This window comes from Anopheles funestus, chromosome 3RL (genome assembly GCF_943734845.2).
Source record: "Anopheles funestus chromosome 3RL, idAnoFuneDA-416_04, whole genome shotgun sequence".
In the NCBI taxonomy this organism is placed as follows: Eukaryota; Metazoa; Arthropoda; class Insecta; order Diptera; family Culicidae; genus Anopheles; species Anopheles funestus.
The window spans coordinates 43,227,405-43,242,651 of record NC_064599.1 but is presented as its reverse complement, the minus strand read 5'-3'; the positions used below and the strand labels follow the sequence as shown (position 1 = coordinate 43,242,651).

Genomic DNA, 15,247 nt, shown 5'->3' with positions numbered 1-15,247 from the left:
GTCTTGTGTCATTTAACATAAACTAAATATGGCATTTAAATTAAATGAGTAATAAATGTTCCATTATTGCACACACGAAAATTTCACGAAATTCCTATATATCAGATTTGTAAAAAAAAATCCAAAAAACATGACTCAAAAGGGTTTTCTTCCTTTTTGACAATATTTAGATTATTGTAGGGATTCCCTGACCTGGCCAACACAGAACACCTGACAACTGACATCGCAACTGTTGTCAAAACATACGTTTGACATTATATTTTTATATTATCTTCATATGTTTATGCTATGGAAAGAGATTATGCTGCAAAATGAAAGGCACAGCTATTGCCCATCGTCTGCCCGGTGCTCGGTGAAAATGTTTTTCTTCATAAAACAGAAGCGCGTATTGCTGAGTACAAAGAAATAAACTCCGTGCAGTGTAAACTGCTGGCTTCATGTTTGTTATTCTTGTATACAACATTCCGTGCAGGTTTGTGGTAAAACGTCAAACGAAAAGGAAAGCAAAAGAGTAGAAGCAGATTAAGCCACTAGTTTCGGGTTGCATTTTTGTGATTATCCATCGGTATAATTGGTTCCTATATCATATCAAGGGTGTGATTCAGTTCTTCCTTCGCGGCGAAAGTAGCAGAACATACATTACCACTTGCAGGGAACAACGATGAGCCGCAATGGAAGGTAAAAATCTCGTCTCTTTGCTTCCATCTTGTGACCCATCCCGGATGTGTGTTTGCAGTGGTGTTTGCAGCTTTTCTGGTCTAATTTCGCAAACCTAGTTTTCCAAAATACATAAACTTTACCCTAATCCCACGCTAGGTCATTAAGGTTAGGACAGGTCAATTAATTGTCATTATTTCCCATTTGCTCTGATAGGCGTCGTAGTCGCAGTAGAAGTCCTCGGGGACGGGGTGGAATGGTGGGAAATCGGTATGAAATCGGTAAACTGCAGACGCTCAGACCGGTGCAGTGGTCTCAGCTAAAGTTGGAAACGATCGTACGTGAACCGTATCGTTCTAAAGCATCCTACCGGCGTTCCGAGCGTGAGATTTCCGAGTGGCGTCGATCGAAGGAAATAACGACGAAAGGTCATGATATCCCCGATCCCATATTTACCTTCGAAGAGTCTGGTTTTCCGGCAGAAATTATTGACGAGTTGCGGTATGCTGGGTTTACCTCGCCAACGCCAATACAAGCCCAGGGTTGGCCGATTGCATTGTCTGGACGAGACATGGTCGGTATTGCGAAGACGGGATCGGGTAAAACGCTATCCTACCTGATACCCGCCTTGATACACATCGATCAACAGCCGCGACTCCGGCGAGGTGACGGACCAATTGCGCTAATTCTCGCACCAACGCGCGAACTGGCACAGCAAATCAAACAAGTGGCTGATGACTTTGGACGTGCGCTAAAGTACAAGAACACCTGCCTATTTGGAGGTGGGAAGAAGCGAAAGCAGCAGGATGATTTGGAGTACGGAGTGGAAATTGTAATTGCTACACCGGGTCGGTTAATCGACTTTCTGTCAAGTAATCAGACGAATCTGCGACGCTGCTCATACTTGGTGTTGGATGAAGCCGATCGCATGCTGGACATGGGATTTGAACCGCAGATACGCACTATTATCGAGCAGATCCGCCCTGACCGCCAGACACTGATGTGGTCTGCAACGTGGCCAGATATAGTCGCCCGGCTTGTGAAGGATTATCTGAAGGATTACGCACAGATAAACGTCGGATCCTTGAAGCTGGCAGCGAATCATAACATCCTGCAAATCATCGATGTGTGCCAGGAGTATGAGAAAGAATCGAAATTAAGCATTCTATTGCGCGAAATTATGGCGGAAAAGGAATGCAAAACGATTATCTTTATCGAGACAAAGAAGCGCGTGGATGATATAACGCGAAAGGTGAAGCGCGATGGTTGGCCGGCTCGGTGTATTCATGGAGACAAATCACAAACCGAACGTGATGCAACATTGAACTGTATGTGTCGTACTTCCTTCTGTACATGCAGCGGTGCAGTGGTGTAACAACTGTTTTTCATTTTTTGTTCTCCTCTCTTGTAGCATTCCGTTCCGGCAGGACGCCGATATTGATTGCCACTGATGTGGCAGCTCGTGGTCTTGGTGAGTATCTTGGGTTGATCTGTTTCGGCGGGAGCCTCGAGCTAAATGGGACATTGTTTGTAAATGAACCAGAACGATGTTATTCGTTGTGGCAACAAAATGACGCAAGTGTCACGATTTACTTTTTATCGTTTTGAATATGGCCTAAGTGAAATTGTAACGTCACGTTAAGCATATGCAGACTTAAGTGCATGATCTTGAAGTATTAAATGTAGCACTACAAGGAAATTGAATGGTAATGTTAAACATTTAGTTAAATAGTATTCAACGTTCCAACGTTTTACAATCGATTTAAAAAATTTCATAAATGTACAAGTTGAGTGCTGTAAGCAGTTAACATTTGCTTTTGAGTTCAATGGATTACATCTTTCATTTTCAATTTATTCAACATCTCTCCTACAAAATCATGCATTTAACGATAGTGCAATTTAATGTCTGTGCAACTTATTCGCTACTTTTATTCCCGAGTACCCGAAGAAGCGCTAACAAGTAAAACCCGGCCTCCCATTCTATCCTTCCAGAGGCACACACTCACGTCTGCCTTGAAGAGAAGCATACGGCCGTTCCGTACCCGGCCGTAGCGCACGGGAGCAGAACAGGCGCCGGTTTTTGTTGGGGAAGGATAGCGAGTCAAGCCAATGCTTAACCACGGTGCCAGACATCGGTTGCGCTCGTTGCAGGTGTTTGTGGATGCGATCGTGCCGAATGTGTCACCTCTGTTTTTCCGGATCAAGCGGACGATCAGAGAATACGCATGCGTGTACGCGCATCATCGCATCTCCGTTCCATCTCGTCCAAATACGTTACGTGCCCTAATGCCTGGATTGTGTAGCCCTTGGCATATGTGGGCACGTCGACGAGGCGTGCAAGCAGACTCAAAAGGATCGGCGGCTGTAGAGGAAGCCCTGGGAGAGATTGATCGACAAACCCGGCAAACAATCGGCTCTGATGCGGTGTCTGCGCTTCGGAGGAGTTGTGTCGGCGTGATGATGGTCAATGTCGGTGGACTCGATCGGTCTTTCCGGGCGTAATCGCTGTTGCTGTTGGCCCTGTCGCTGCTGCTGCCACTACTGCTACTGCTGTTTCACCTGTTACCTGCACCTTCTTCTGCTGCTACGGCTACTGAACATCTTATCATTCACCATTTAGCTCATGGTTCCCGTTCTTTTGTGGAATAGATAAGATTTGGAGGAAGGTTTCGTCGTACAACAAGGAGTAACTTAACCACAGTTACTTTCACATTAACCAGCCGCCGAAGGAACTGATCGAAATTGGAAGAAGTTTTACATACGCAAGCAGTGAGTGGTAGCGGCGACAGTCAGGCCAATGGTGCGGCCATTTCTCCACGTCAGGAATCCCGTCCCAACCAGCAAACTTCTCGTCTTTTCCGGCGTTGGATCCACATTGCCAACCATTGTTCGCCTTGGCGGAATGATGGCGGTAAACGTGGTGGTGTTGGCGTTCGCAGTTCCTGCGGCGGCGACGAAGCAGATGACGGCGAATACAACGACAGGGTGACAGCGTCCCTGGTGGTGGATGTAGCTGTAACAGCTCGCGCTGGCTACGAATCTACCACCCTGGATATAAGAGCACCACCAGCAGACGAAGAGTGAGAGAATGCTTGAGAGAAAATTAGAACAATCAGCGTGGTTCACTTGATCAAGGTTGATCGATAAATTTTTTTAACAAACAGACAAGGGACAGATTCCCCATACAATCATTTCAAAACTCCGTACCTCAAAACTATAACTTTATAATCATTTTCTGTAAAACATTTATGTTTGTTTCGTCGGGTTTTATCCTAGGCTGATTTTTTTTGTTAGTATCTTGTTAGCTCATACATCTGCACAATTCCGCGCGTCGATTTCCTAAGTTACAATCCTTTATCGACGCGGCTGTAGTCCTTCCTTGAAATGAACAGTTGAAACTTAATGTCTCGCTCGTGTTCAATCGTTTTGTGTTATGATAACGATAGGGCTTAAGCGTGTTTCTGTTTGTTATTCCAATTGCACCTGGCAAACTAATAAGTGCCTTTTCTCTCCCTTTTCTATTTATCCTTCTTACACAAACCAACAGATGTGGATGATGTTAAGTTTGTCATAAACTTTGATTTTCCCACCACATCGGAAGATTATATACATCGTATTGGGCGCACGGGACGGTGCAATAACACTGGTACAGCGTACACGTTCTTTACTCCCAACAATGCGTCTAAAGCGCGCGATCTGATAGATGTTTTGAAGGAAGCAAAACAGGTGATCAATCCAAAGCTGGTCGAATTGGCGAACATGAAGATCAAATCTAGAGGTACGTTTCAAATAAAAAAGGCGTTGAATTCACTCACATACTGATGTAATTTTCTCGTTGTTTAAGGTAATCGACACATGACGTCACGTTATCCACGGGAACGACGATCTCGTACCCGTTCCAAATCGAAATCACGTTCTCCCATACGCAATCGCAGACCTGCAGTGCCGGATAGGCGTCGTTCACACACGCGTTCCCGATCGCGGTCACGAACGCCTATCCGGCGCACTTCGTTGGTTCGACGGGATATTCGTCCCAGAGGGTCACCCGGACGACGCAGCATATCGCGCAGCCCGCGACGTAGCGGAAGCGTTAACCGCCGTCGATTGATTCCGGTAACGCGTAAAGCTTCCCGTTCACCACCTCCAAGCCGCAGCCCAGTGATAGGCCGCAGAGCCAACGGGCGCGAACTTAAAAATGGACGCTCGTTGAGTCGTGAACGAGACCGGGATCGCGATCGAGAAAGGGATAGAGACCGGGAACGCGATCGCGATCGCATTCGGGAACGGGAGCGAGACCGTCGCCGGCGCAGTCGAAGTCGCAGCAGAAGTCGCAACGGCAATGGTAGAGCATCGTCATACGACCGCTATTAGAAGCACAACGAGCAATGATCATCATCGAACAACAAATTGAACAACAATTGGCAATCATTTTGCTTTGAAAGCTAGTGGTACAAAAGAAACAAAAAAAACAACAAAACGAGTTAATGGGGCAAGATATTGAATTTTCATCCATTATCGAACTAAACTCCCCTTAGGGGTGTTGCAAATGGTTTTCCTCAAGCCGACTGACAATCGTCGGAACATAATCAATCACTCATCAGTGAGCAGAAGTATTATGGATCGTCCATATTGTAAATCCCATTAAGGTTAGGTTCTTCGCCTAACGTAACACAACATATGCCCAAATGGTGTTCTCATTTTTTATGGCATATTTTGACACAGAAGGGTTAAAAAACGCTCTTTGGGTACAAATTTAGTTGCCAAAATGCATTTTTGTTTGCCTTTGTTAGCATATGTTAGGCGTTAGGCGGGCATACACCAATGGACAAAGAACATTGAACAATCGGAATAATTCCTAACCGAGATAGAAATTCTCACAAAACGAGGAATAAAATGTTTGACAAACAATCCTCGCCTTTAGAAGTAAAGTATGATTTAACATTATAGAAGAGAAAGCGATAAAAGAAAGGAAGGAAAGCACATTACAAATTACAACAATGCCCGGTGGCGGAGCAACATCCTCCGAAATATACTCTTCTTTTTAAAACGGCAGATGTTGAGAGATAGAAATGCATTTTGTAGTTACGTTTTAGTTTTACACCACAAAATCGTTGAAAGTTGGGAAGATGGTAGGTAGGTGCAGGTTATAGGCGAAGTTTTTAAGTTATGTACTAGTGAACTTTATGCAATAGGAAATTCATAAAGAACTTGAAACAGACGTTGTTTTAATTGCAGTGAGATACATAGTAAGTGGAATATAGTAAGATGGTAGGAAACATGGAAACATCGTAATCAAGGGCCATACGCAGCCGTTGCAGCGATGCAAACGGTTGGTCAAATAGTACATAGTCGATAGTGTACTGCGTAACAACACGTCCGGTCTGGGCTACAGTCTTGGGAGATTGTATCTCTCATAAGAATCCCTGATTATTCGGCTCTACGTAACTCAAAGTTACAGATAGCCAGCCATGAGGCAACGCAGGCCAAGCGACCTAATACGTTTGTTGAGCCAAATAAGGCGGAGAAAAGATATAAAAAAGATATAACCAGGTATTTGTAACTATACCCCATTCCTATGCTTACTTATGTATATTATATGAAAAGAACTCTATGTAAAACATGCTGTATTGCTATTACTTATTTCTTCAAAAATTAGAAAACCCGCTAGAATTTGCTAATTTGCCGAAATCTAGCCAAAATACGTAAATTGGTCGATAATGCTAGGAATCTGGGGTCGGTAAATTGTTCACAAAAAAGGCTAGATAGTAAACAAATCTGGAACTGACGGCAAGGCATTAAATTTTTCTCGGGTCGAATAAATTTGGCCCGCAGGTCTGACTTTACCATCTTCTGTTTTAGGGGAAACAATAATGTATGAGCCAAGCATTAGTTACTTACGTACAGCATTTGTTTTAGTTGCCTTCATAGAAATCGAAAATGGCTTACTTTCATCACTTAATCAGAGCTAATTTAGTATGGCTCATCTATTATCAAATTGATGCAAACGCGCACTGAGGACAGAAGCAGATTGCATTTTTGACTAATGTGGTGTGTGTACAATTTTGTCTAACAAAAGTTTTGATATGAATAAAAGTGTACGTATATGTAAACGCAAGGTAGTTTCTCAAAGTATACAAATATAAGACAAAACTGTTAGTTTTAAGGTTAGATTTATTTTCTAAAGTCACTTAATTTCGCACAATGTTTCACAATTATTGCTGCTGGCGTTGAATGGACGGCCATTGGGCACCGTCGCTTTCGTTCGTTGTTAATTCTATTAATGTTTTTTTTTTCAATTTGCGTCGTTTATTTCGCTGAAGCTGTGCGATGAAAAGCTTATCCCTAAGCTGAGTTTCTAAATTTCACTAACATCATTTCTTTGTTTCTCCGTTATTGTAAGCGTAGCCATCGCGAAAGGCTTTTGTGAAACATTCGAAACGGCCCTGATCCTATTCTGGCCCTTGCTCGTCCACTGTGCACCTCCAGTCAGTTCTTTGCGCGCAATTAAACAGTAATTAGACTAGCATAATCTTATCTTACTGCGGCTAGAGCTGCGTATGCATTAGCGCAACTTTGCCGATGATCTCGTGTCGATGATCCTTCCTGAATTCTGAATTCCGTTACTTTTTTCTGTACTGTTTAATTGTCCGCTCGCTTTTACATTGCCATTTGGATTTAGTCCGTTTTTTCCCTTAGACCTCCCAAATAGCAAGTAAACGAAATTGTTCTCCTGTTGAGCACATTAAAAATTTGTAACTCTTTGCTTACCTTTACTTCTGCCTACGCGTGCTGCTATTAGTATCATCAAGCCGTTCTTATTAGTATCTAATTTGTTCATCGTTCAATTTTGCGGTATTAGCAAAAGTGAGTTTGTTCGTTTCATATAAAATTACAAAACCAGAAAAAGCGCTTCTAAAAAAATGAAACATTCCGCAAGTTATCCTTGTTTCGCGGAGGTTTCTACTCAATTTGTTTTTTTTTTCGTTGTGGTCTGTCGCTGTATCAAATATTTACAACTTGTAAGCCAGATTCTAAAACCAGTCGTCCGGGATATCACTTTTTTTTCCTTCACGTGATATGTTGTCTCCAGTGCAACGAGTGTGGCCACGGTCGGCGACGACCAAAATGGAAGTAATGACGAAACGTGCGTGAAACACTTCCACTTCAGCCCGCCGAGCACGGCCCGTAACGATTGCAGCAGTTTGGTTCCGGTGTGTGCGAGAGAGATCATGCTCACCGCGTGAGAAATCGATAACTTTCAATGGCGTACGATCTCCAGAACGATCGAGAAGAGAGCAAATAGTACGGCGAGTTGCCACGACAAATCCTTCCTCCGTGACCCACTGCTAACGTCCTCGAAGGTGTCCTCTTCGTGTCGGGTAATCACTTCCCGGAATACGATCGTTTCCTCGACCTTAGCACTTTCGTTGTCGATTGAGGGAATGGTAGTTTCTGGTTGTTCCACATCCGTTGTCCGTGCTGGCACATTGTGAATGCTTTCGAACACATTTCCTGCACGGCTGTTACGGGCAAGCTTCTGGTTGGTGAGCTTCAACTGACGAATTTTTTGATCAATCTCCGACACGGTGTCTGTAGTGGGTGAGACACAAATAAAAATGATGGATGAGTACGGCAACAGACTGAATTCAGGTACGCCCTGATAACGATCACTTACTTTGATCCGCATTTTCATCGTAGTTCACCTTGATGAAGGTGGTCATTGTGACTTCGTACACCTTGTTCGGGTCAGCCGGTGCCACGCTAATCTCACGTTTACGGCGCCCAAAAGCAGTCTGACCGTTGCTGCAGATCACACCCTTGCACCGATCGACGCAAACGTTTACCGTACCCCGGAACTGGACGTACGTCGATTCGGGAAACTTGAAGGCCCGGAACTTTGCCGCCAACAGGTCACCGTCGACGGTGTTGAAATTTTCGAACAGATACGGATCAACCGAGCAGCTGCAAGACAGACAGGATGACGAAAGAAGCCCCAACGTTAACCACTGTAACCTTTCGTGGTGGAGTATGGCAAAGGTGAGGGTCACCGGCACAACTTACCCATTGAAAATAATCGTTTCCTCCTGGTATTTGGTGTCGGTGACGAGCATGTAGTTTACGCCCAGGCCGTAAATCGGTGCCGAACGGTTGTCGAGGAAAATTTCCATCTGAAGGTGAGCCCCCGGGCTAACGTTAAGGTCGCCCGATACCAGCTTGTCTCCCTGGCGGATGGCAATGCCCAGCGACGGTTCTGGGGCATTCTCCGTAATGGAGGTCGTTATTTCGAGATCCCTGCAAACGAAACGCAATGTGCAGAGTTAGGATTTATAATTCTTTTTAGGTTTTAGATGGCCGTGCGGTGTACATAATAGTTCATAGTTCTACTTACTCTGGTTCCTGAAAGCCTGCCGGCAGCACATCTCGCTTGACAATACCGTGTGTAACATTGTAGCTGGGACCCGTGGTGATGCATTTCACGCTCACGATCTCCTTACCGGTCTCCGGACCTGCCTCAACGATGATACGATGATAGAATACTTTCTTCCCCTGCAAAATGGAATAAACGCGTTACAAAACATGGCGCACAAAATTGATCACTTATCACTTATGCAAACACGTACAGTAATTTGATTGATCACACGCGTTACGCCACAATCGTAGATGTTGGTTAGCGAAAGCTCAAAAACTGCCAGATTTTCCCGTATGGTTGGTTTACATTTCGGATCCGGATATCCCTTCATACCATCCAGATAAACGGAATCGCCAGAAAAATTATTCGCCGGCAGTGCCACATCGACCCGCATCGTTTCGTCCGCACATGTTACCTTGTGGGTGGCTGAAAAGAAAGGTGATCAAGAGGAAAGAAACTCTTTGGTAAAACAGGCGCATAATTAAAATGCGAATTATTTTGTTTGTAAATCCGTTCCGTGACTCCGATAGGGGTAGAGAGTGTGTACGTAACAAGGGGTCCTAATTTCAAGTGTGTACTGCAAACCACAGGTGCAGTAACGGAAGCTAAGTACTGTTTTGTTCCCATGATCGCCGGAGGCTACCCGGCAACACACGAATGTTGGCGCCCTTCACATGAACATCATCATTTTATCAACCAGTCAGCCAATCAATCTAAACAGCTACTGCTGATATTGATCGTTCGGCCAATTACGGGGGGACACTGCGGATGGTGCATCCACGTACCATCGAATGTGTTCTTCCGTGTCACGATTCTTTGCTGCTCAACAAACCGGTTAGAAACGTTGCGGCACAACAATTGCTTGCATGTTCTTAACGAGTTGGTGGAGTTTTTTTTCTCTCTTCGGTTTATTGTAAATGCAGATTAATACAATACGGTATTGTAGCAACAGAAATGTGATTATTAAAGATGGTTCGTTGAGTAAAATTTTATTATAAATTTATTTGTGGAGATGGAAAATGTTGAAAATGTTCTATGTACGATTATGTTTGAACTGAATGTTTCAATTATGTTTGAAATTGAAATCGTTTATATTGAATGCAAGGAAATTGTTACGATACTATTCATATTTTGCCCTCCGGACTTACGCCTAATTTATTTTATTTTTGCGCTTTCATCCATCCTAATCAATTTCGTTTGTTTGAACCTGAGTGCTAGTGTGGTAGTCGTGTGAATTAGCAAATAAGTTGAATATCTTGCATATGGCGGTTGGTTGAGCCCTGCTCGCGTATTCACTATTGGTATTTGGGAGACATAGCGTGTTTCTAGTTCTAAGAGCATGTTCAAGTGCGTAAGTTTTTTTTTTAAATTCGTATTATGCATCTATTTAATTAGAAAATAACTTGACAATAAATGAACTTTGAGCAACCAGTCGTCCGTGGTAGAAGGACGTCTGTAAACCTAATAAGAAATTGCGCTTCTAATAGCTTAGATTGACCCACGGCAGGTTCAATCCTAACATTCGATTGACCTTGTCTGTCACAGATCGGTAGTGGTCAACCTTATGGTTCTAAGGCTAAAGCTCCAACGTCCTGAATGACGTTATTATAATAGCGTATACGAGCCAGCTAATGTTTGTCAATAAGATATGCTTATACTGTTTTGGATAAGCTTTCGTGGATGGATTGACATACTTTCGGAGGTATATGTTGTACGAACCGTACCCTTGTACATAGAACTGACTATTCTGTAAGTGTTAACATTGGCAGATATGCGCAGATGCCCGAGTTTAGATAGACGCAATTGGTGATTTATAGAGTCAAACACATATCTTTAAAATCTCTCTAGATCGTGTCAACCTAACTACTCTACATCAATAGCCTTAACACACTCCGAACTGGATAAGATTTGAGGACATTCAATGCTTGGGAACTCTGGTCACGCTAATGGTTCGTGTATGATAAAAACAGCTCGCTATGAAAAATCATTTCTGAAACCTTAGTACTGACACGTAGAAAAGTTATCCTTCCATAGTTATTTATAACGCTCTTTGGTTCTTTTTGAACCACAGATTGGATGAATCAGTGACATTCACGTACAGACATTTGTATCAAATGCATGAGAGGCATGCAAAGGACTGCTTCACAGTTTATGCACGCAGATGATCGTTTTTTATTCGAAAAACTCATGCTACGGTATTATTCGAAATAATTTCATTTAACATTCCACTTAACGAGATGCTGTGAAAAAATGTTGTATGATACATTACCGGTCGACCAGTGCAAGTATGGCCTGATCGTTTACTCTTCATCTGTTTATTATTTAGCGAGTTGTCACGATGTCATCCGTTATTAGCTTCAATTGCATGCTAACCCATGATTGGTAGGCTTTCGAACACAAACAAGAAAAAGAAAGAACGATTGACAGAGAGAAGTACCAACGGGAGTAGAGATTTGTAATTATGATGTTGATCGCTTGATTCTTTCTTCCGCTCATGGAAATGCTTCACTGTGATCGAAACAAGCAGCATGGTAGGTGCATGATAATCTAGAATCTTTAAGCACTTTTAAAGATGAGGCACCACATTTAACTGTGTGAAGCTCAGGTGCTAATAGGAAGTCATCTCAAGGCGCTTATTATCGTGTAATGCCAGATTATGGGTCAGTATCGTCTCGTTTACAGATAGATGACGATTGCTGTGTTTGATCTCCACGCATTGGAATCCAGTGCAGTGGGTGTGAATGCGTACCGGACCGCAACAGGAGTCTCGCATCGTCCAGTAAGGTAACGTCGTCGAAAGGATAAAGCATAAACGAGCAACTAATCGTATAACATCTGTCGGGTCGGTTTAGATTTATGCGCGATTGTGGCGCTGAAAACGACCCGCATTAGTGGGATTTAAGAATGGATGCTCCAAAAATGGCTTCTTCCCCGGTGCTGTCATGCTGTGAAATGCTGTGATCTAGATTTATTGTTGAAAACAGAAACCGACAAGCTGCGAGCGAGAAAGCTCACATACTTTGTATATTTTCAATTCCCGCCAGTGTAGGAGTGGATATCGATGTGCAGGACAACACCACGGAGATCTAAGATAATCCGACATGGTGAAACTATGGATAGCTTGTAATAGAGATAGGCAAAATGATTGATGATTTTTAGAAGTTATTGAAATAATTTTCCTTTGTTTTCAAATGGTTTATTGTGTATAGTTAACCACTAAAATGCTCCCAAATGTTATTAAACTTAAATTGTATTGAAATTGGATTTAAATTACACTTTCTTAGAACTGCTATTACCCAAAATATATATTTATTTGTTTATTTCGAAAAACGAACCCTTTTACCACAAACATAAAGTTGTTAAAGTAATGTCATTTTTCGGCTTGTACATTATTTTGCATCGGACCAAAACGTGAACTGAAACATGTTATGCTATTTTAGGAAAGTTGCTTATCACCCGATCCGACGGCATTTACGGTTTTATTTTCCTTTCACAACCGGTCCAACATTCTTGCTCAGGGTCACAAAATCAATCGATCATTGCGAATGAGGGCGAGATCTTGATGTTCTGGAGTGGTTATGTGATCTCCACAACAATCATTTTTGTATCGAATGAAAGGAATGGAAACTACTCCAAAAATGGATCGAGGTTCCTCGTTTGTTTTTTTCCTCTTGGAAAAATACTGGACAACAATTACATGCCCCAGATGGGAAAATTGATCCAGGTTGCTATAAACGGTAATCCGGTACGCTTCAATCAATTGCCGTCCCAGAAACGGTGCGTGCGCTATGTTCCCTGCTCCGTCCGAAAGAGGGCTGCTGGTGATTACACCTAGCCAAGACCACCGCACTTCTACAACAGACAAACACGCATCGCAAAGCCCACCATGAGACGCAACACCCGCACCCCGACCCGGTGACTGGTGAATTTTCATTTTTCTTAATTTTATTTTCTAGTCCACCCGGTCGTTTCTGATCGATCGATAATTGCTCCAGAAAAATAAATTAGATCAATTTCGGGGCGGCTTCACTTTACCCTGACTGATCGACGCTCAATTTCGATGTACTTGTTTTCGGTTGTATTGTTTTGCAGTGAAAGCAGAACAAAAAAAAAAGTATAACACCTTACGAAACACCTACCCAAAAAAGGGCGAAGCAGAGATCTATCTAAAACTCGTCGGTCACGCTGATATTACGTTCACTGTCTGGAACATACTTGAATCGAGTAAAAAGTGATATTTTCTGTCTGCAGAATAAAGTGCAACTAAAATTCCGAAAACTCAAGACGAACTACAACATGTGTTTAGTGTGTTGAGTAACAGTGTGGCAAGCAATGCGGCCACCTGACCGTTCTGTCGGGTTTTCCCTTGTACTTGTAACGCTTATCGCACTAATTAGGTGAAGCCAATGAAAACAAGCCATAAAAACTTATCGAGCGCTTGTTCCGTACTATTAAAAAAAACTGGGAAATTAGGTTAGAAGTCCGAATTGTTGCATCGTTGGCTTGAGTGTTCCAATGCGAACACCTTCAAACCCGGTAGGAAAAAGGGAAAGGGAAAAGCGGCAATTAGATCAAACTAATTTTCCAACCAATCCAGCCGAATCGATCCTTACGGGTGTTGCGTTCAATTCGTTTTCATTCTTCAATTCCACGCAGCACTACGTTTTCGTTCGGCGGGAGGACTTTTCGAAGGCAGGTTTGGGGTAGGCTGACTTCGTTGAAAGTTCGTTTTGTTGCTGCACTTGTATTGGGATATACTACAAATCATGGCCTTCATAGTAGGGGGTGGTTTGCACGAGATCAAAACATTTCTACCGGCACTGGTTGCACACGTTCGGAATTAATGGTGTGGTATAATGCGATCATATAGATAAAATCTTTTCTGAGAATATTATGAGAAAAAAATAATAATAATAAGCTCTATTATAATATCTTCAATAACAATTAAATTAGTAAAATATATCACGCACATATCTCAAAATAAGTCAACCATTCCTGTAATATCTAATCTCGTACTCGTCTTTTTTTTCCTTTTAACGCACAGCTTGTGGTATGTAGCTTCATGGGAAAGTGAACTTTGGATGTGAGATTCGTTAATAGACCCCCTTCTGGAAAACACTTTCAAACAAATACAATAGTTAACTTCCCGTTGCGATTCATAATCAGAATCCACCCGCATTGGTGGATGGTGGCCGGTTGGTGTAGCGTCTTCACACCTCCGACACTCTTCTATCTTTGCCGTTGCTTAGACTTTAGACTATCCCGCATAGATTCTCTCCTTGGGTTTCGTGCTTTTTTCACACTCACTCCGAAATGCGGGAGATCTCGTTAATCAAATCGCCGAGCGGATGAACCTGGCCGCTAACCCTGACTAATGAGTTTTCCTTACTTTTTTTTTAAATATTTTTTTTGTTTGTGCTTTGTTAGTTGCAATCGGTTTCCTTCAGTAGTGGTTGGTACGAGCGTGACCTACGGTGGTGATATCGTACTGCCAACAACTGCCCGACACATGTCGGTTCGCCAGAGATCAATTCACTGCTGGATCAATCGAACGCTGGAGTTAGGCGTGAGCATAATGTGCAGTTTCTGACCGCGTGCTACTTTATGGAGGGCAAACAAAATGGGGTGGATTTATTTGGATGTATGCTTGTAGCTTTGTTTCGTTCCCGATAATAGCTGTCTGCCACAGCAACCATGGTGGCATTAAACGGGCACGTTTTGGACCGGAGCCACAAATTACGATCGATTATCGTTTGAGGTCAGCCGCCTATTTCATCCAACACGTACTGCCTTTGTCGTTTAGCTTGTCATTGAGCTTTTCCCCCAAAAGTAGGGAGGTGAACGGTCGGAAGTGAAATTTGGGATGCAATGGGACAACAGTCCGGATGCAATCGTTTCCTTCTACTCATTTGCGATTAACTACGTTAATTCCTGGCCAGACGGTAAGACGAGGAAATGAACATGAAATTAAGATGCTTAGGCAGGTGACGCAGGCCTTCCTGATCCACTCTGGGAGGTAAACTGTCTTAAGTAATCGGAGACGATTTACAAAATTTTTCAGGTCGATAGGTGCTGATCTATCGAATGGCCCATATATATGGCGGAATGCCGTGAAAAATGAAAACAGAAAAGCGAAACTGGGATACGGCGATTAGTGCAGCATACTCCCCAAAGTTTTGA

General features: G+C 43.0%; 2 protein-coding genes across 4 annotated transcripts in view; one reads left to right on the top strand and one right to left on the bottom strand.

The window, feature by feature from the left end:
- The first annotated feature begins 288 nt into the window (after nucleotides 1–288).
- LOC125769183 (uncharacterized) lies at nucleotides 289–6,772 on the top strand. Its single transcript, XM_049437743.1, has 5 exons — nucleotides 289–678; nucleotides 874–1,985; nucleotides 2,069–2,128; nucleotides 4,205–4,435; nucleotides 4,502–6,772. The coding sequence occupies exons 1-5, from the start codon at nucleotides 662–664 to the stop codon at nucleotides 5,026–5,028; spliced, it is 1,947 nt and encodes a 648-aa protein (XP_049293700.1). The 5' UTR covers nucleotides 289–661; the 3' UTR covers nucleotides 5,029–6,772.
- A 38-nt stretch (nucleotides 6,773–6,810) lies between these two features.
- The window catches only part of LOC125769194 (uncharacterized), a 48,320-nt gene continuing 39,883 nt past the window's right edge, over nucleotides 6,811–15,247 (bottom strand). For all 3 annotated transcript variants that reach the window (XM_049437755.1, XM_049437756.1, XM_049437757.1), the window contains exons 3-7: nucleotides 9,279–9,493; nucleotides 9,047–9,204; nucleotides 8,719–8,949; nucleotides 8,333–8,619; nucleotides 6,811–8,247 (exon numbers count right to left, since the gene is read on the bottom strand). In XM_049437755.1, the coding sequence (XP_049293712.1) occupies nucleotides 7,916–8,247; nucleotides 8,333–8,619; nucleotides 8,719–8,949; nucleotides 9,047–9,204; nucleotides 9,279–9,493 (1,223 nt within the window). In that variant the 3' untranslated portion in view covers nucleotides 6,811–7,915. The remainder of the gene's footprint in view (nucleotides 8,248–8,332; nucleotides 8,620–8,718; nucleotides 8,950–9,046; nucleotides 9,205–9,278; nucleotides 9,494–15,247) is intronic.